Source organism: Cornus florida, unplaced genomic scaffold (assembly GCF_030987335.1).
Source record: "Cornus florida cultivar Cherokee Brave unplaced genomic scaffold, ASM3098733v1 CherokeeBrave_3.0.0_Hap2_Chr11, whole genome shotgun sequence".
NCBI classification, from domain to species: domain Eukaryota; kingdom Viridiplantae; phylum Streptophyta; class Magnoliopsida; order Cornales; family Cornaceae; genus Cornus; species Cornus florida.
This window is the reverse complement of record NW_026775581.1, coordinates 21628905-21651839: the sequence shown is the minus strand read 5'-3', so window position 1 is coordinate 21651839 and position 22935 is coordinate 21628905. Positions and strand designations below refer to the sequence as shown.

At 36.6% G+C, this 22935-nt stretch overlaps 1 protein-coding gene across 1 annotated transcript; it reads right to left on the bottom strand.

Moving 5' to 3' along the window:
- Positions 1–11374: 11374 nt before the first annotated feature.
- LOC132285033 (anthocyanin 5-aromatic acyltransferase-like) lies at positions 11375–12980 on the bottom strand. Its single transcript, XM_059787189.1, has one exon. It carries the CDS (start codon positions 12961–12963, stop codon positions 11515–11517), a length of 1449 nt encoding a protein of 482 aa, XP_059643172.1. The 5' UTR covers positions 12964–12980; the 3' UTR covers positions 11375–11514.
- Positions 12981–22935: the final 9955 nt, after the last annotated feature.

The window sequence follows — 22935 nt, the reverse complement described above, 5'->3', positions numbered from 1 at the left end:
GTCTTTCATCTCAAAATTCTTAAAGATATAATTTTTAGTTTCATGCAATAAACCAAGATCACTACTAGCAAGCAAAATATCATCAACATATAGAATCAAAAATATAAACTTACTCCCACTAACCTTCTGGTATATACACCGATCAACAGTATTTTTATTAAAACCAAAAGAAGTAATAGTATCATTAAACTTAATATACCACTGTCGGGAAGCTTGTTTAAATTTATATATTGACTTCTTAAATTTACGGACCGTGCATTCTTTACCCTCTAATCTGAAGCCTTCAAGTTGATCCATATAGACTTCTTCTTCTAAACTCCTATTTAGGAAAGCTGTTTTCACATCCATTTGATGCAACTTTAAATCATAATGAGTTACAAACGCCATGATTATTCTAAAGGAATCCTTACTAGATATAAGAGAGAAGGTTTCTTTATAATCAATGCCTTCTATCTGAGTGAAGCCCTTGGCTACAAGTCTGGCTTTATATCATTCAATATTGCCATTAGAGTCGCGTTTGGTCTTAAAGACCCATTTACACCCGACTTGTTTAAATCCTTCAGGCAATTCAACAATTTCCCAAACTTTATTTTGTTCCATTGCCTTCAACTCCTCATTCCTGTCATTAATCTAATTAATAGAATTATTACTGTTAATGGCTTGTGAATATGTAACCGGATCCTTACATATCCTTATATCAAAATCAGATTCATATAGATATACCAAATAATCATTCGGAATAGCAGGTCTTTTTTCTCTTTGAGACCGTCTTAATGTTATTCCTTATGGTTCTTCTATAACTTCATTGGTGATAGTTTCATTATGGAGTTTTTGATCATTTAATTGTTCTTCGTTGTTATGTAGTTCAACAACTGGAGAAACAATTATTTTTTTAGTAGTTGTGGGTAAAGGGATTTGTACCCTAACTTCTTGAATGATCACATTCTCATTTCTATCACTCCCACTGATTTCACAATCCTCAATGAATCTGGCATTACCAGTTTCAACAATTCTTGTACTATATATAGGACAGTAAAACCTATACCCTTTGGATTTTTCTGGGTAACCAATAAAGTACCCACTAACTGTTCTAAAATCTAATTATTTTCATGTGGATTATAAATCCTATCTTCCGTTGGGAAACCCTAAACATACAGGTGCCTTAAACTAGGTTTCCTTCCTGTCCACAGTTCAAATGGAGTTTTTGGAACTGCCTTACTAGGAACCCTATTTAATACACACATAACAGTTCTAAGAGCATACATCCACAATGATATGGATAACAGGGAATTACTTAACATACTCATAACCATTTCCATAAGAGTACGATTACGCCTTTCAGCTACACCATTCTGCTATGGCGTGCCTGGCATAGTGTATTGAGCACAAATACCACGCTTTTCAAGGAGTTTAGCAAACTGTCTAGGGCATTGACCCGTTTCATCATACTTTCCATAATATTCACCATCTCTATCTGACCTTACTATTTTCACTTTTTTTTCTAGTTGCCTGTCAATCTCATTTATGTATACTTCAAGAGTATTCACTGCTTGAGATTTATCATGCAACAAATAGATATATCCATAACGTGAAAAATCATCTATAGAGGTGATAAAATATTTTTCTCCACCAAAAGATGGAACATCAAAAGGTCCACAAATGTCTGTATGAATAATTTCAAGAAGCTCTATACTTCTTGTGACTCATTTCTTTGTGTGTTTGGTTTGTTTACCTTTAATACAATCCACACACACAATAAAATCAGTAAAATCTAAATTCCAAAGAATTTCATTTTTTACTAATTTTTTTAACCTTTCACTAGATATATGACCCAATCTTTTATGCCACAAGAAAGATGAATTTTCATTAATTGAGCTATGTTTGGTTCCAACATTATGATGCAAGGTCAAAAGTGTTTCAGAAAATAAATCATCAAGCTTTATCTTGTATAAACCATCAACAAGAATACCATAACCAACAAATTGGGATTTTTTGAACAAATTGAAACATCCATTACTAAATTTAAATGAAAAACCATCAACATCAAGTTTGGACATAAAAATCAAATTATGGGAAATTGAAGGAACATAAATAGTTTTGAACAAATCTAAATGAAATCCACTATCTAAAACTAAACGAAATGTCCCAATGGCTTCAACTGGAATTTTCTCCTTATTCCCTGTGAACAAGAAATCATCATTTGGATTTGTGGTTTGGGTTGAAAGGAATCCCTGCATCGTATTGGAAATATGAACATTAGAGTCTGAATCAACCCACAAAGTATTAGAAAGAACTTCAATTAAATTTGATTCAAAACATACAAAAGCCAAAGGCTTACCCTTCTTTTTGAACCATTCTTTACGTTTCATGCAACCTTTCTGAAAGTGTCCAGATTTGTTACAAAAATGACACTTATCATTCTTGCGTTCCTTCTTTTAAGTAGCTTGATCAGAATCCTTTATTTGGGGTGTTGTTCACTTAACGCCTTTTCCCAAATTTCTTTCTACCTTCTTAAGTCATGAGATGAATATTATGATTATCTTGTTACTTAAGCCTTCCTTCCTCCTGAACTAACATACTGGCCAATTCACTCACATTCCACTTGCCCTTAATAGTGGTATAGTGAATTTGAAATGGCCCATACTGAGTAGGTAAGGAATTGAGAATAAATTGAACGAGAAAAGTCTCATCCACATTCATCCCTAAAGTTTTCAATTTTGCAACAAGATTAGTCATGTCAAGAACATGCTCATGCATACTTTGAGTACTATCAAAACGCATAGTAGTGAGGTCAGTCATTAATTTTTCTGCAAGAGACTTATCTGTAGTACGAAAACGTTCTTCAATATTTTCAAATATTCCTTAACACTATCTGTAGGTGCAAAATTTCGCTCAACCAATAATGATTGGGAAAAATAAAACAACTCACTCAAAAAACAATAAAAATAAATAAGAACAGTGTATAGAGAAGCGTAAATTGCTTGATCCCTTTATTGAAGGTCTAAGCCTCTATTTATATACAAAAGATTGTAAAATAATGGTAGGACTCGCGTTGCTTGTCCTCCAATTCTTTCTATATAAACATTATTTACTAATAAAGTTCTTTCCATTGTCTAATTTTTCATACATAGAACTTGCCTTGTACAGAACTTCCTATCTCAGAATTTTCCTTCTACGGTAAATCCTTCAACTGGTAAGACTTGTGCATTCTTGAGTAACTGGGCTGAACATACTTTGATCCGGCTGGGCTTGAGTAACGGACCGGATGTTAAATATTAACATGTTGGGCTGATAATCTCTTAATTCGGGCTTCAACAGGGCTAAAGGTCATATAACAATAGTATTGGGCTTGTGAACAGTGATCTTGGACTAGTATCAAACTCAATTTGGGTTTGAGCGAGGTGGGCTTGATAAACTTATCAAGGATATGTTTATATTTATGATGACGTGGATTATTCTCATTGGAGGGGATTTTTTCCCTCCACACTTAGCCCCCAATTCCTTTTTTAATTGGAGTACTACTCCTAATAAGAAGGGAATTGAAGCTGTACAATTACCAATTTCGTAAGAAGTGGATTTGAGGCGTGATTACTGATATTCTGAACAAAGGGTTTCCATAAGAGTTACTTCCGCTCTTTCTGCGTTCATTTCATTCTTTACGTTCTTCAATTTGTCACATCACTAGGTTAGAACATTTGTCATGGCAGAGACTAGAGCACCTTGGAAGCCATTTATATCTAGAGCTGATAAATCAGTTCTTCACTCTGGTGATTCTATGATTACCGACCCCTCTGTAGCACTAGCAGTTTCTCGGGGAATGTAATATGGAGTTGGAATAACTGCCTCCATCTGCCCCTGTTCGAGCCATTGAGGTTTGTCATTCTCCCTTTCTTTTTGTCTTCTCTCCATCAAGAAGTTGGAGAAAGATCTTGGCAATTCTGAAAAGAAGGTTTCGTATGCAGCCATGAATGCAAAGATTGCATCTTGGTGCGCTTGTCCAGGGCTAAGGCCTTTCGGTTTGGCTTTGTACAAGGTTCGGGAGACAAGTTGAACGATCCAGAGGCCTTTAATGCTGACATGGAAGTGTCCTTCCCTTATCCTGAGGGTCCACAAGCCCAATAAGCTGAAGTGTTTTTTGCTGAAATGGTGAAGTCTCATCAGGATGATCATCTAGCTCCAACTTCATCAGTTCCTGTAGCTCCCAACCCTTCGATTCCTCCAACTTCAAGTCCAATTGTGGTGGACGCTTTTGACTCTGCTCTGTTATAGGAATTTGTGACTGCCCTTACATTGCATACGCTTTGTTGCACAGTAATGTCCTCCTGTTTCTCAAGAAAATACACTTGTTTGAGGACCTTATATTTTTTGTGGTCCGAAGTGTACAGTTCCTCGACGCTGAGCCTTAGAGGAATTGTAATGTAACGGACTCTGGAGAGCCGAGGCATGTAGTTCCTCGGCGATAAGTTTGAGGGAAACTGTATTGTACCGGACTCTGGAGGTCCGAGGTATCTATTTCCTCGGCAATGAGCCTGAGAGGAACTGTAATGTACCGGACTCTCGAAGTCTGAGGTATGCAGTTCCTCGGCTATGAGCCTGAGAGGAACTGTAATGTACCAGACTCTTGAAGTCCGAGGTATGTAGTTCCTCGGCCATGAGCCTGAGAGGAATTGTAATGTATCGGACTCTTGAGGTCCGAGGTAGTAAGTTCCTCTGCTATGAGCTTGAGAGAAACTGTAAGGTATCGGACTCTTGAGGTCTGAGGTAGTAAGTTCCTCGACCATGAGCATGAGAGGAACTGTAATGTACCAGACTCATGAGGTCCAAGGTAGTAAGTTCCTCGGCCATGAGCCTGAGAGGAACTGTAAGGTATCGGACTCTTGATGTCCGAGGTAGTAAGTTCCTCGGCCATGAGCCTGAGAGGAACTGTAAGGTATCGGACTCTTGACGTCCGAGGTAGTAAGTTCCTCGGCTATGAGCTTGAGAGGAACTGTAAGGTATCGGACTCTTGAGGTCCGAGGTAGTAAGTTCCTTGGCCATGAGCCTGAGAGGAACTGTAATGTACCAGACTCATGAGGTCCGAGGTAGTAAGTTCCTCGACTATGAGCTTGAGAGGAACTGTAAGGTATCGGACTCTTGAGGTCCGAGGTAGTAAGTTCCTCGGCCATGAGCCTGAGAGGAACTGTAATGTACCAGACTCATGAGGTCCGAGGTAGTAAGTTCCTCGTCCATGAGCCTGAGGGGAACTGTAAGGTATCGGACTCTTGAGGTCCGAGGTAGTAAGTTCCTCGGCTATGAGCTTGAGAGGAACTGTAAGGTATCGGACTCTTGAGGTCCGAGGTAGTAAGTTCCTCGGCTATGAGCTTGAAAGGAACTGTAAGGTAACGGACTCTTGAGGTCCGAGGTAGTAAGTTCCTCGGCCATGAGCCTGAGAGGAACTGTAATGTACCAGACTCATGAGGTCCGAGGTAGTAAGTTCCTCGGCCATGAGCCTGAGAGGAACTGTAAGGTATCGGACTCTTGAGGTCCGAGGTAGTAAGTTCCTCGGCCATGAGCCTGAGAGGAACTGTAAGGTATCGGACTCTTGAGGTCCGAGGTAGTAAGTTCCTCGGCTATGAGCTTGAGAGGAACTGTAAGGTATCGGACTCTTGAGGTCTGAGGTAGTAAGTTCCTCGGCCATGAGCCTGAGAGGAACTGTAATGTACCAGACTCATGAGGTCCGAGGTAGTAAGTTCCTCGGCCATGAGCCTGAGAGGAACTGTAAGGTATCGGACTCTTGAGGTCCGAGGTAGTAAGTTCCTCGGCCATGAGCCTGAGAGGAACTGTAATGTACCGGACTCTTGAGGTCCGAGGTAGTAAGTTCCTCGGCTATGAGCCTGAAAGGAACTGTAAGGTATCGGACTCTTGAGGTCTGAGGTAGTAAGTTCCTCGGCCATGAGCCTGAGAGGAACTGTAATGTACCGGACTCTTGAGGTCCGAGGTAGTAAGTTCCTCGGCTATGAGCCTGAGAGGAACTGTAAGGTATCGGACTCTTGAGGTCCGAGGTAGTAAGTTCCTCGGCCATGAGCCTGAGAGGAACTGTAATGTATCGGACTCTTGAGGTCCGAGGTAGTAAGTTCCTCGGCTATGAGCTTGAGAGGAACTGTAAGGTATCGGACTCTTGAGGTCCGAGGTAGTAAGTTCCTCGGCCATGAGCCTGAGAGGAACTGTAATGTACCGGACTCTTGAGGTCCGAGGTAGTAAGTTCCTCGGCTATGAGCCTGAGAGGAACTGTAAGGTATCGGACTCTTGAGGTCCGAGGTAGTAAGTTCCTCGGCCATGAGCCTGAGAGGAATTGTAATGTACCGGACTCTTGAGGTCCGAGGTAGTAAGTTCCTCGGCTATAAGCCTGAGAGGAACTGTAAGGTATCGGACTCTTGAGGTCCGAGGTAGTAAGTTCCTCGGCCATGAGCCTGAGAGAAACTATAATGTACCAGACTCTTGAGGTCCGAGGTAGTAAGTTCCTCGGCTATGAGCCTGAGAGGAACTGTAAGGTATCGGACTCTTGAGGTCCGAGGTAGTAAGTTCCTCGGCCATGAGCCTGAGGAACTGTATTTAGGCCAGATAGTCTGGGCTTAAAAAAAGAGAGAATATGTTTTCTTTTCTTAATATCTCTTTAGGGCTGCTTATACTGCCCCCATTATGGAAGGTATTGCCCCTATGAAGGAAAGAAAAATATGTCTCGTTTGATGGCGGCGATGTAGATAATTTTCATGTAATTATACGCATCGGCACTCTTTGTGCTTTGGAGGAGTTTACTTGAATATTTAACTTTCGACGTATTTAAGTTCGAGGTGATTTTCTTGTAATTTTATTCATCGGCACTGTTTTGTACCTTAGAGAATTTTTTCATGAAAATTTAACCTTTAATGTATTTGAGGTAATTTTCATGAAATTTTATTCCTGTTGCAGCTCATTATGCGTTAAAGGAATTTTGAAGTCTTCGGACTCTTGAGGTCCGAAGATGAATTTTCTTCCTCGGCAGCTCGTTGTGCCTTTAGAGGAAATTTGAAGTCCTTGGACTCTTGAGGTCCGAAGATGAATTTTCTTCCTTGGCAGCTCGTTATGCCTTAGAGGTAATTTGAAGTCCTCGGACTCTTGAGGTCCGAAGATGAATATTCTTCCTCGGCAGCTCGTTGTGCCTCAGAGGAATTTTGAAATCTGCGGACTCTTGAAGTCCGCAGATGAATTTTATTCCTTAGCAGCTCTGTGTGGCTTAGAGGAAGTTTGAAATATGCGGACTTGTGAGGTCTGAAGATGAATTTTATTCCTCGACAGCTCTGTGTGCCTTAGAAGAAATTTTACTTTTTGATACCTTCGGACTCTTGAGGTCCGAGGCTGCTTTTTGGTGTTCGGCTTGCCCCCAATTTTTTTTTTTTTCCCGACGTTCTGACACCACATATAACATAGCTGCATAGTTGGGCTATTTGCCACTTCAGTTGGGGATCAATCTTTCTTGCAACGCAAATAAACCAAACCTAAATATTATTAATCAATATACAAATAAGGAGCAAATATGAAGTTATTTGTAAACAAAGTTATCAAAAGCATGTAAAATAATTACATGTAGCATATAGCAATTGATTGAAGGAAATACAGAATTTTAAGAACTTCTTATATATCACAATTGAATTTTTAATAAGAAATTCTAATTAGCAGCAAATACATTGAAATTACTCAATGTATGTAATATTTTCGGACTTTAAGTAATAGACCAAATAGCACAGCTCATGCATTCAACAATGCCTTTGGCCTCAGATCTTTTATTCAAGTATAAATTTCAGAAGTCAATGTAGAGGGTCAAACGCTTTTTAGTTGAGTATTGACGAAGTAGTGCATCCCTCTAAAGAGTCTGAACCAACAATATCGGGTGTTGTGGTTCGAAGGTTCTGATCAATTATCAACCTTCAGTGAACAACTAATGGATATAATCTAAAAGTCTGATCAAAGTTAATCGTGAGCGAAACAGCTAGTGGATATGACTGAAATTGCAATGCTAAAAATCCTCGATGAGAGAAAGAGGGATGAATTCGTAGATCTACTATAATATTGACAGTCACACACACACACATATGTATATATATATATGAGGAGAAATGCAAATTAAGTGTGAATAAAAGTGATTTCTGATCACAACCGAAGAAGGAGAGACTAAAGAATCTGTTGAGTGCTGACGGAGACAGAATCTTACGGTGGCCTCTCATTTATATTTTTACACAATAGAGTGTGCCGAATAAACAATTTGGTTCTTATAGGTTATACCAAATTGAGTCATAAATCTTTATGTATAATGATCGTCTACATGAATTACAAAATATGATTGCATTATGTGTAAATATATATATAATATTGATATATGTATATATATATATATATATATATATATATATATATATATATATATATATATTACTATGTATTTAATTTTTAATAACAATTTGTATCATGAAAAGCTTAACCCAAATTGTAAAAATCAAAGTTGGGAAACTTATCTGATTGGATGTTTGAAATACCCGGCCAATAAGTCTGCTGGAGTTTGTGGCGTTGTTGATGGAAAGAACCTTGTGCGCCGGCTTGCGTTTTTAGACGTCGGCGCTTGTTATATGAAGGCCTTTGACCATGAGAGTTGTTGTTGGAGAGGACTTGGGTTCAAACCCTGGACTTGAAGATGTTAATTTCAAGTCACATTGCTGGACTTGGAGATTTTAATCTGAAGTGTCGTAACTTTGGTGGGGATATATTTTTATACGATTCCCACAGACGGCGCCAAAGTGTAGGTGCAAAATTTCGCTCAACCAATAATGATTGGGAAAAATAAAACAACTCACTCAAAAAACAATAAAAATAAATAAGAACAGTGTATAGAGAAGCGTAAATTGCTTGATCCCTTTATTGGAGGTCTAAGCCTCTATTTATATACAAAAGATTGTAAAATTATGGTAGGACTCGCGTTACTTGTCCTCCAATTCTTTCCATATAAACATTATTTACTAATAAAGTTCTTTCCATTGTCTAATTTTCCATACATAGAACTTGCCTTATACAAAACTTCCTATCTCAGAATTTTCCTTCTACGGTAAATCCTTCAACTGGTAGGACTTGTGCATTCTTGAGTAACTGGGCTGAACATACTTTGATCCGGCTGGGCTTGAGTAACGGACCGGATGTTAAATATTAACATGTTGGGCTGATAATCTCTTAATTCGGGCTTCAACAGGGCTAAAGGTCATATAACAATAGTATTGGGCTTGTGAACAGTGATCTTGGACTAGTATCAAACTCAATTTGGGTTTGAGCGAGGTGGGCTTTATAAACTTATCAAGGATATGTTTATATTTATGATGACGTGGATTATTCTCATTAGAGGGGATTTTTTCCCTCCACACTATCAGTTTGGGGAAGAGTTGCTTTGATATTGTTTGCAATAGTCATTCGCATAAACATAATATTAATCTGTTCAATTTTTCTCAAACTTTATGGAGAGACTTTTCTTTCTCACTGCTTTCACCAGTAATAGCAGTAGGTTTCTCAATTTGAAATGCTAAATCAAGATCTAGCACACCTAAGTTGAACTGAACTTACTCATTCCATTCTGAGAAATTAGTCCCATTGAGAATTGGAACAGATGAAACATGTGAATTCACTGAAACAGGAAGAGTTACTGCAATAAAATGATCATAATAAGGTAAATGCTCATAACATTAATACTTTGAAATAACAACACATATAAAAATAAATAAATACATTATACAACTATGGTACCCCTTTGGGTAGTAACCACAAAATATAAAAAAAAAAATGATGCTTAGATGTATTTATTTATATGCAGCTTCATTGGTGATGCACTAATTAATTAAATAGACAAGTTACCTTTGGATATCCTATATCTACCCAATTAAAAATTACATACAACCCCTTAATATTTATTTAATCACTTGAAAATTAATTCCCTTTGAGGAATTATTTCTAATAATTGAATAAACCTAATATTCATGAATTTTACAAAAAATTATAAGCATCATTATTCATGAAATATTACAATTATGTCTACCACTAAAATTAATATCTATTAATCATTATGGTTAGACCACTTTGGTAGCTACCAATCTTTTTATAATATAAATATTTAATTATCTAGTGATAAAATATATATACTGTGAGGTATATTAATAAGCATATATTTAATCATGTAAAAAACAACAGCATTACAATTCACAGTCTCGATTTGCACAGCAGAATCAAAAGTAAAAATTTGCCACTCTGTATCATTATACGAAAAAAAGCAAGCAGTTTGTTTTGTCTCTGTATCACTGTACGAAAAAACAACAAGCTTGTTTTGTCTCACTATATAATCTAAGTAATCATATCTATTTGTTGTTTATAATTAAATATACAACTTTCAACTTACTGTACACTTACCATTATGTACGAAAATCACACAGCAAGCTTAAATTGTCTTATTTGTCTCATTATGATATGTACATATATATAAGTTATATAACTATCAACAAAATAGTTAAGTTCGGAAATCAAGGCCTGATTTAACATAAGTCAACAAAACTAAATAAAACAAACAAATCCGTAAATTTAAATAAGGAAAAACACTATTGGATTCATGATTTAGAAAAATTAGATCGGATCTGTTATTAAAACAATGTCCGAAAACAATAAATTAAAAATATATGGATCCGTTATTAAAACAGTGTCCGAATACATTAAATTAAAATTATATATATAATTTTAAATTTAATTATATATATAATTTTAAATTTAAACTTACACATATTATTTATGCAAGGATAATAAAAAAATAATGAGTTCCAAAAGCTCGGATACTACATGTAAATTCGAATTAATTTGTGTTACACACTAATCACAAATTATCATAAATTTCTAAATCTTAGAACTTCAATTAATTTGACACCCTTATAACACATAAATAAATATAATTAGATATACATACCTCGATTCATAATATCAAACCTTATTGAAATTAAATCTAACGTCCAGATCCTTTAACCACGAACCAATCTACAATTCTGATCAACCGGTAAAGGCAGAAACTGATTTCTCTCCCTTGACCTTTTGCACACATAAAATTTTTACGTGTTGTATCCTTAATCGTACTTTTATAAAGGCAGAGAGAGAATTAGTTTTCCTTTTAGTAATATAATTTTACTTTCCATCAAAGTAAGAAATAAGAAAGGAAAATACTTCTCCAATAAGTAATGACCAAAAAGGTAATTATGAGTTAATCAAAAAATAAATAATATTAATTGATATTTATTTATTTAGCCACCAAATAATATGTCACATGTCCAAATCATATAGGCCACAATTAAATAAATAATTTTACATAAATAAGAATCAAACAAAATCAAACCACATAGAGAATTTGTCCACTCACGAAAATACAACAAAATAAACCAAAATCAAACCAGATAGAGAATCATATATGTAAAAGATATATACATATTCTTACATAAGCTTCTTAAGGTCATTGACGAAGATTGAAGCAAACGCATCCATTGTGATCTTTGGGAGGGACACACCAAACTCCACATCTCCCTGAGAATCCCTGCACTCACTGATGGAGAAAGCCCCGGTAAAATCTATGGAAATAATTTCGGTCTTTCGGGGCCTTCCCCACCCAAAATCCGGCTCATAAAGGCTGATCTTGGGCGACCCTGCTATCGACCGTAATCGATCCATTTTCAAACTCTTCAATTCGGAGAGCCAAGTCTCCGCACCTTTCAACACTCCCTCCGGCTCGTGAAGCCTCTCGGCAATGGCCGCTCCGATCGACTCTGCTGCTACGAAAAATCCTTGTTTTTCTTCCATTAGTTGGCCATGTGTCGCTCTTGCAAAACAAAATGCTAAGCAGTTACCAAAGTAAGTTGCGGGCATGGGTGGATCCAAACGTCCTCGACAATCTGCTGTAAAACCAAAGTACTCCAATTCATCGTCGTCGTCGTCATCATTCTTGCTGTCAACTCTAGTGCTTGCCCGTGATTTTAAAATGCAAATCCACATGTACGCACACGTTACTGTGAACGTCGATACATGTAATTGTACGATCGAATGTTGACGTGCCATAACCAATTCCTTGAGCCGTTGAACATCCATTCTTGATATGATAAATGTGGCGCGAACATAATTGGTGGTTTGAGTTTGACATATTTCATAATTTTTACCCCAATCTTCACACACTTGGCGCCAATATATTGTATCTAGCCCAATTGTGTCCTTTATCACGGTCCTGTCACAAAATGGGAGGTACCCTCTACCTAACAATTCCGCATCACTCCACCCAAATTTAGAAATGGAAGCCCATGACTTCATGAAACCGTGGAAGGCCTTACCGTCGGCCAGAACATGGTGGTAGGCGAACCCGAAACAAATGCCGGACTCTGGAAAAAGCGTGACCTGAATAGCTGCGAGCGGGACTACTTCTACTGTTGTCACCGAATCGGACCAGTTAGTAATCTGAGGGATGAGAAGGTGAAATTGATCGGCATTTCGTTCTTGATTTCCTGTGAGGTAATTGAAATCGTCACTAGACTCGGAAAAGACGAGTGAGACCGAGTCACCCTCCGCGTACCGGATTTGGGGGTTGCTAGAATTTGACGAGGGAAGTATGAGATTGGCAGCAAGAGGGAAAAAGTGTTTGAGAGTGAGGGAGAGTGAGTGTTTGAGATGAGGAATGAGGGTGTCCGTGAAATGGGTCTTAGAGTGATGGTGGAACTCGTAGAAGAGAAGCTTTTGTATGTGAGGCAGGGGTATAAACGGAATATCGAAAAATGTGAGGGGGAGAAGCTGATCGGCCACTGTACCGGGTGGTGGCGATATCCGGCAGTGCTCGATAACGTTCATTGTGTTGGCCTGAGGAATTTGTTGCGTTATTGGATCTATTGGTGGATGTTTCATTATATATATATAAAAGATGAGATGTATATATATATTATTTACATAAATATATATTTATATGTCGTCGTTAACATATTAATGCAGTCTAATGTGAGGTCTACATTACATATATTGGGTATAAATATTTATACGTTAATGTCTACATTACATCTTATCTTTTATGTGTAAATATATAGTGTGTGTGTGTGTATATATATATATATATCTATAGATATATGTGAGGTCTACATTACATATAATGGGTCAAGCCAAAAAATAATTCACAGTTCTGTTACTTTCAATCCGGCTGTATTTCATTACTATATGTCAATGTTAGCATATTAATGTAGTCTAACAACCTCCACCAATATACACCCTTAGTCTTAAATTATATGTCCATTATTTAATAATTTACTATCATCAAATAAATGCCATATTTAAAAAAGTTAAAGTTATTTTATTTTATTTTATTTATTTATTTATTTATTTATAACATTACTATTTTAATTTCCTTCCATTGAACCTATAAAAAGTAAATTACGAAGATATTTAGTAATTTATTTGATCAATAAAAAAAATTAAAATACATCCCTTTAAAATGTTAGATTTTAAAAAATAAAAAGTTTAATTTGGAATGAAAGGAGTACATAAGTATTATATGGAATAGTTAGGTGGATGCATATGATACAAAAAAAAAAAACAAATGATATTCTTTTCCCACTCTCTCAAAAAACAGGCAACACAAAAGAAATGAACTCTTTCTGGAACTATATTTAGGTGGGCAACTTAACAGAAAAAACGATATTTTGGTGGGCAATTCTCTCTCCTCACACACGACCTAACACAAACTATTCTGATCTTAAAATTAAGGAAAAAAAAAAAAAAACAAAAAACAAAAAACAAAAGAAACACTTAAAAAGATAGAGATAATAGAGAGGGGGAGATGTAGTTGCTGAATTTGAAATGAAAAAAAATAATAATAGTGTTACAAGAAAGTAGTGAGAGAGATAGAAAGAGAGACATCTATGAGTATATGAGAGAGAGAAAAAAAAAAAAGAAAACGAAGAAAAGGACTGAAAGAAGGCATATTTGCTGAATTTGAAACCAAAAGAAAGGGAGGATTACAAGGCACTAGTAATGAGAGAGAGACGTCTATGCGAGGGTGAAAAAAAAAAAAAAAAAAAAAAAAAAAAAAAGAAATAAATTAAAGAGGAGGTTAAAAGGCAATAATGAGAGAGATGCAGAGAATTGTGCCTACCTTGGCCTATGAACACATTCCATTTTCTATGGATATATAATAATATTATCCGTGGGATAGGCTTCACATGAAGCGAGAAAAGAAGTGATAAAAAATTTAAGAGTAATCGCAAAAATAACAAAATTAAGTCACAAATAGTGATAATGGGAACGAAAGTGCATTCAAAGTGTAAGAACGGAAATACGCTTGAAGCGTGAGAGTAACACCCAAAGATTATGTGACTTAAATCCCAATCAGGTAGGGACCTAATGAAGGTGTCCCACTGAATTGGAGTATTATTTTTTTGTTATCATATACTTTATTAATTTCCTTTTTCTAAACCATATACCTATAAAATTTTAAAATTACCCACTTTTTTTTCTTTTGTTATTATATACTTATTAATTTCTTTTTCCTGAATTATAATCCTATAAAATTTTAAAATTGCCTCATTAAAATTATTAAAAAAAAACTCCACTATTGCCAAACTCCATGATTTAAACTTTTTTATTTTTATTTTTATTATTGTTAAAGATCGGCCTCCTTTCACACAATTTTCTGAGTTTATCTCCAACCGTTCATACATTTTTTATTTTAGAAAAAAGAAAAAAAAAAAAAATTGGATAGAGAGAGAGAGAGAGAATTTAGACCCATTTGGGCATAAAACAAAACTGGGCTTAAGCAACCAAAAAATAACAGCCCAATTTCACCCAGTTCATAGGCCACAGCCCATCTTTGATTGATCATATTCAATGCAGACCTCATATTAGAGGTCCCAACAGATCTCATAAGATTCTCAACCCGCAGGGTCAATTATCCTCGAAGGTCCTACGCAATCACTTGGAAGGAACCACTCCTTTCACCGGAGAAAATATATTCTAAAAGTTATTCTGTACAACGGTTGTGTCGAGTCATTGTTACAGTCAACCACTACAAAATTTTGATCCCTAACTTATGTTTTTGTATCCGTCTCTGAGATTTGGCACTCAGGCAGCATAAATCTCGAGCATACTACCAATTTGGTTATCGCACTCTTATAATTTAAGTTTAGTTATAAATATATATAATATTTTTGGGTCGGGTTGGAGTTCAGGCCTCATCTATATTAACCCAAAACCAGGCTCAAAATTTATAACCTAAACTCAAACCGAAATTCAAAAAATATTGCTCAAGACCAAAAATTTCGAACTGGGTTCGGGTTATTTCAGGTTGGGCCTGCCCTAGTTGCAGCCCTAATTATAACTAATAATATCGGCACATATACATGATTGGGGTGGAGTTTCAAAATATTTTTTTCACTTTTTATAATATATTATTATTATTATTATTTATTCCAAAAAATGTGTAAGACACAACACATCTCCCAAACTATTAAACATGTATTCCTTTCTCTCCCCTCCTATACTCAATAATAAAAAATAAATAAATAAATAAATATATAGTGAGACCTCAATAGGAGAATGAGTTGTTAAACTAAAAGAGAAGAAAAAAAAAATAAAATAAAAATGAAGAAAAATAAATGGAGAGATAGACCACTATGAGAGTGGGAGTTGCTAAATTTTAAACGGGCCAAAAGAAAATAAATCGTTATGACACTTTGTGTGTGTGAGAGAAAAAGGGTGTTTTGCTAAAATTGAAATCAAAAGCGATAAACAATAATAATAATAATAATTAGGGGCATAAAACACTTTTAAAGTATATATCGCGTAATACTTTTATTCTTATTTTAAAAAGTGTGCAAAAAATATCCTTAATCTTTTCACATTATGCAAAAATATCCCATTATGTACATATTACCTTTTTTAAAAAAAAAAAAACTTTTTTTTCTATATATATTTCTAAACTTTTCTTTTTTCATTTTTAAAATTTTGAAAATTTGTAAAACATGGATTTGAATTTTTTGAAATTTCAGTTTACTGTTTTCTACTATTTTATTTTATTTTATTATTATTATTTTTTTTCGTACCAACACTGTTAAAAAAAAAAAAAGGAAAAAAAAAATCTCAATATCAGTGTGCAGTGATTTTCAGAGTTTGGAACAGATTTATTTTCTTTAGTTTGTACTTTATTTTTATTTTTTATTTCATATTTTATATTTTTATCTTTACTTCCTATGAGGTAATTGAAATCGTCACTAGAACTCGGAAAAGATGAGTGAGACTGAGTCACCCTCCGCGTACCGGATTTTGGGGTTGCTAGAATTTGACGAGGGAAGTATGAGATTGGCAGCAAGAGGGAAAAAGTGTTTGAGAGTGAGGGAGAGTGAGTGTTTGAGATGAGGAATGAGGGTGTCAGTGAAATGGATCTTAGAGTGATGGAACTCGCAAAAGAGAAGCTTTTGTATTGGATGTAGGGGTATAAACGGAATGTCAAAAAATGTGAAGGGGAGAAGCTGATCGGCCACTGTACCTGGTGGTGGCGAAATCCGGCAGTGCTCGATGACGTTCATACAATTTTTATTTTAGAAAAAATAATAATAATAATAAAAATAAAATAAAATAAAATAAAAAATAAAAGTTGGAGGGAGAGAGAGAGAGAGAATTCAGACCCATTTGGGCATTGAACAAAACAATGCTTAAGCAACCAAAAAATAACAGCCCAATTTCACCCAGTTCATAGGCCCCTGCCCATCTCGGATTGATCATATTCAATGCAGACCTCATATTAGAGGTCCCAACTGATCTCATAAGATTCTCAACCTGCATAGTCAATTATCCTCGAAGGTCCTACGCAATCACTAAGGAATCACTCCTTTCACCGGATAAAATATATTCTAAAAATTATTCCTTACAACAGTTGTGTCGAGTCATTATTACAATCAACCACTACAAAATTTTCATCCCTAACTTATGTTTTTGGATCCGTCTATGGGATTTGGCACTCAGGCAGCATAAATCTCAAGCATACTACTAACTTAGCTATCGCACTTGTTGAGGGAGAAATCTACGCGATCCGATGCGACACCGTTTTCCTGCAAAAAAAGAGAGTAAAAGATCGATAAATCTTAACAGCACCGGTGTGGTGCCCTGCCAAGAGCTCTCCGACGATCAAGTCAGTCATCGGAGGTCTAAAAGAAAGGCAGAGATTTAATAATAGTTTTTTGTCGTACCTTTATTGACTAGTAGAATCTCCTTCTTATAGTCGCTCTCCTTTAGTTCATTTGCAGGATCAGAGGAGATCTGCTTGTGCCAGATCAGAGGAGATCCGTTTGTTGCCAAATTTGTCGGGAATATGATTTACCCCTTTGACTTCCTCAAATTGTGTCAAGATTATCCTTACCGTCATATTTCATCATCGTTGAGGTAATAAAATATTATCATTCTTATCCAATGGAAATATCATCATTCGAAAGTCGAAGAGGTCTAGCGACTGGTCAACACTTAGTTGCCTCTGTCGTTAGGTCAAGGTAGGTTATGTTTATTTTTCCCTATCAGTTGCCCCCCATTCCCAAGTTTGCTCGTCTAGCTTTGGGAATGTGAATTTTTTTTTTTTTTTTTTTTTGCCCTAGGCACTGTTCCCTCGAAAATAGTAATTTTTTTTTTGGTACCCTTAGGAACTCTTCCCTCGGGTAATGTTCCCTTGGGTAATCTTCCCTTAGGTACTCTTCATTTGGGTTCTATTCCAGTAGGTACTATTCCCAATAGTGGAATTAATACAGATACCAAATCAAGGTTCTATTTTGGAAGGGTATGGATTCAAATCCATGGTCAATAACTCTTAGTGATGTAAAGCTGGATTTTTCTTTTGAAAATCCAATATACTAGTTGTAAACTTTGCGAGTTTCAATCAGCCCATCCCTTTGGCAAGGGAATAAATTTTACGAGCTTCACTTTGCTTGTCACTCTTTTAAGAAGGGAACGAGCTTTACTCAGCTCGTCCCTTTAGTAAAGGAATTAGATTTTACGAGCTTCACTCAGCTCGTCCCTTTAATAAGGGAATTAGGTTTTACGAGTTTTACTCAGCTTGTCCCTTTATTAAGGGAATTAAATTTTTGTCAAGCGTCGGGAATGCCAAGTCCTACTAAGCTAAGCATGCTTGATGATTACTTTCTTGGCCCCTTTTAATAAGGGAAGTAGATTTGCTCGAGCGTTATGAGCTCACCCTTTAATAAGGGAGTAGTTAACCCCTCGTTTCTTTACCGAGGGAAGAAGATGAAGTTGACCCTTCATTCCTTTATGGGGGAAAGAGGTGTAGTCTGAAAGAGGGTGACCCTCTTAATACGAGAGGTAGTCGTCTCGTCTCTCTAGTAAATGAAGGAAGCTTTAATTATTTCACCCTTCTGTGTAGAAGGAGTAGTCGGCTTCTTGTCCCTTTAATGAGGGAAGAATGTGTTGTTGGCCCTTGGTCCCTTTAATGAGAAAACCTTTAATAAGGTGTAGTCGGCCTATCGTCCCTTTAATAAGATAAGTAAATTACTATAAGCTTAATATTACCACATAGGTAGGTAACTGAAAACGTAATATTTTATTGCGTAAAAATAGAGGATCATCCATCTCATTGGTGATGGTGACTTTATTGGAAAACAAAATAACATGTGAGGGAGCTACCGTCCATTTAAAATGATGAACTGAGATGCCACCAATCTTTATTTTGAATGACTTGATAAGGCTAATTCCAGCTGTGAGACAATTGTTAGTCGATATACTTATCTGAGTCCTTCTCATGATATGTCATATCGCTTTGGCTGACGAATGATCTCTTATAACTGGTATCCTTTTCATCCCTGGTGAGAGGGGCTGACCTCTTCTTGTCCTTTCCTTCCTTTCCCTTTCGTGCATTCATGGCGTCTTTAATGTTCATGTGTTTTTGCGCTCTGATCAACAACTTTGCCATGCTGGTGGGAGGTTTTTTAGATAAGGCGAATAAGAATCTGGAGGTTTGGAGTCCTCCTATGAAAGTGGTCAAAGCCACCTTGTCGTCCACCTCTTCTACCTGTAACATCTCTGTGTTGAATCGGGTGATGTATTCCCGGATCGACTCTTCCTTCTGTTGCTTCACGGTAAGCAGGTAGGTGGTCGGCCTCCTATGCCTCTGACCTGCAATGAAGTGGCTCACAAATTGCTTACTCAGTTCTTTGAAGGTGTTGATGGTTCCTGGTTTCAGCTTGTTGAACCAAACTTTTGCCGATCCCTTAAGTGTAATAGGAAAAGCTCGGCACATGATTTCGTCTGGCACGACGTGTAAATGCATAAGAGCTTAAAAGCTCTCCAGGTGATCAAGGGGATCTTTGGTCCCATCGAAGCTTTCGAATGAGGGCATCCTGAAAATGGCGGGGCTGAACGGCAAGTTGGTCCTCTATACTAGGTCATCTATGGCGGCAGGACCTTTCCCTTTCATAATCTGCATTACATCTTCCATTTTCGCCTTGAGATCCTCGATCTGTAGGTTAAAATAGGTAACTTTCTTTGTCTTTTCCTTAACACAGAAGGTTGTGCATGTTTGAGGCTGGGGATTCCGTATTACCAGGGAAAGAGGTTCTCTGTGTCAGTTTCCGACTTCGCTTTGTTTTGCCTCGAACTTGTGAGGAGGATTGTTTTCTCGATCCTCCTTGTGTTGTCCCCTATCATTCAGATTGGGAGGATATGGGTCGGATAATTCTTGTTGAGGTGGTGGTCTCGCTGGGACAAGATGTTGCAGGATCTCTGTATTTTTTTGGATCAACTGGTCCATACCCTGATTCAGAGTTTGGACCTATAGTTCTAACGCTGTAAGCCGTTCCTGGTCATTTGGAACATCTGGGTGTTCACCCAACCCTTCTCTTTGACTAAATCCCTGCAATGATGTTTCTGTTCCACTTACCATACCAGACCACAAGTGCATATACCCAACCGAGTAATTAATTTAAGGGAATTGTCGTTTCCCATAGACGATGCCAACTATTGAGGGAGAAATTCACGCGGTCCGATACGACACCGTTTTCCTGCAAAAAAGAGAGTAAAAGATCAATGAATCTTGACGGCACCGGTGTGGTGCCTGCCAAGAGCTCTCCGACGATTAAGTTAGTCACCAGAGGTCTAAAAGAAAGGTAGGGATTTAATAATAGTTTTTTTGTTGTACCTTTATTGACTGGTAGGATCTCCTTCTTATAGTCATTCTCCCTCAATTCATTTGCGGGATCAGAGGAGATCCGCTTGTGCGAGATCAGAGGAGATCCGTTTGTTGCCAGATTTATCGGGGATATGATTTACCACTCTGACTTCCTCAAATTGTTCCAAGGTTATCTTTACTATGACGGCCCAAGTTTTTCAACCCGGTGCGTCAGTAATGAACCGAAAGTTGATCCGATAACGGATCCGAAATGCGGAAGCAAATGATAAACAAAGGTCTATAGAGATAAGAGTCACTCCTAAGACACAAATGTAACCTTCCATGAGGTCACGGAACTTAAAGAGGATAAAAACGGAAACAAAGGTCAAAAAGAACAAAATTTGCTATCTAAGGGGCAAAAAGGTCAATTCACTATTAAAAGGAGAAAATTGACTCTAAACAAGTCAAACAAGGTTAATACAACCTAATCTAATCATTTTAAAACATTCCAAGAGGTTCCACAGACTTTTGCTAAGAATCCCACAAAATGCCTCGTCCCGGTTGAAGTGAAAACTGACACTGCTTCTCTAAAACATATATAACTCCGACTGTGTTTGGAATTTGAGAATTATATTGGTACCATTGGAAAGCTGACTCAAAATCCTTGAGTTTAGGCTCAATAATCATCCCATTTGGATTAGAAACGAAGAAGTTATGACCCTTTGAAGTTGGAAGAACAGTGCTGAAACTCAACAGAAGCTAGGCTCGGGATCAAGCTACTTTGGTCGACCAAAATGAAGATGTTGAGACCTGAAATCATGAAGAAAAGGTTCCAATTGCTTCGGTAGACCGAAATAAAGGTTCGGTCGACTGAAATGACCCCTGAACAGTGTATTTGGCTACTGGAATGTGATGCTACTGTGCAAACACAAAACTATTTGACATCGGTCGACCGAAATGGAGTTTCGGTCGACCGAAACACCTCGAAAACCTGGTGCTGAACCTGCTATGAGCCTAAGGTGTTAAGGTACTACCTCAACTTTGAATCCCATGATACTTTAATTCAAAATGGACGTGTAAAACGGATTTTTCATGAGTTTTGAGAATGTAAACATGTCAACAAGATTGATATATGTAAATGAATATAAAACAATGGCCCGTGGCCTCATACACTTTATTTACAAGATTTTGACTTCTCAAACCTCAAAATTTTATTAAAAGACATTTGAAGCAAAACTTTGTTACCAAAAGTGTCTAAGTACAAAAGTAGACATGCTTGGCTCTTGGCCTCATTACATACATGCTTAAAATGTCAAAAGTGATTACTTAACATCTTTACACGTCAATGAAATTACATAATCTTCAAAAGTACCATACATACATGGTATACAAAATATAACTTCAAAAGTTAAGCATGTTAAACACTTGCATGTTAATATATAAAAATGCTTCAACAAGCTCAAAAGCTTCTGAGGATGATAAGCATCCATGAACATAGTCTCTTTACCTGAAAAACAACCCAAACCACTAGGGTGAGTAATCAAGTTACTCGTAGGAGAAGCATATGCGTATACCCTAAAGTTTCAATATCATTGCAAGATCAATATAGACGAATACAAGGGAGCATTCCACTTAACGTCTATGTTCAAGTTGTGCTAAGGGATCATTTAAAGCTAACTTGAATGATTCTTTAGCAATACAAATCAATATCAATGTACTTAACAACACCAATTCACCAATAACAAGAACTTCAAGCTACAATTAAGCATTGGTTGTCAACTTGAAATTTAATGCGAAAACAAGTAATGGAAGACTTGGACATCACATCTCGAACTTACCCAAGAATAATACGGTTATTCTGGGCATTAACCTGCTGGGAAGACCACCCTAGTGCGCACTATCTCAATTGGGGAGAACTCATACCTCCCGCACTAAAGCCGAACTTTATCCATGTCACATGTAACAATGTCCCAAGAGATTCCAAAATATATATCAAGTTCAAAACTTATATATATAGTAATAAGGCATACAAACCACCTTCCATGCACAAGTATTTTGAAACCACACAAATCATGTCTTAGGATTCCAAATCTAGAATGGCATGCCAAATGACAAATTCACACCATGATATTATGCACAATACAATATCACAAATTTATCAATTCAAGTCATGCCTCAATAACAAGCTCTATATACTAATTATCAACATTTAGCAATAGGCTCATAAATTAATCACAATTTGCAATTCACAAAAACATAGAATTATTATCACAAAAATATAGCAATTCAAGTCAATAAGAATTGCATATAACACTAATAATTCTACTAGAGTTCTATATTACTACCACATGTGAATTTAGTAGAATTTAGCATTTACTAAATTATATAATCCTTCTACACATGGTTTACACATATCATACATGCTTAAATCAATAAACCCTAAGTCAAGAAGTGAGGGTTTCCTATAATATGCAATACTATCATATTAAAAGCATGTACACAATATATATTAAACCTCAAGAATTATAAAACACTTAGAATATAAACATACTACCACCCCTACCTCAATAGAGAATTGAATCTCTGTAATCCAAGTTACCAAGCACAAAATGGAAAACAAGGTTAGGATTCTTGAAGAGGATAGTGAAAGGAATTTTTTCTCTCCTAAGGTCAAAAGTCTAGGGTGAGTGGAAGAGTGCCAAAAGTGAAGTCAAAGTTCTTTACTAAGC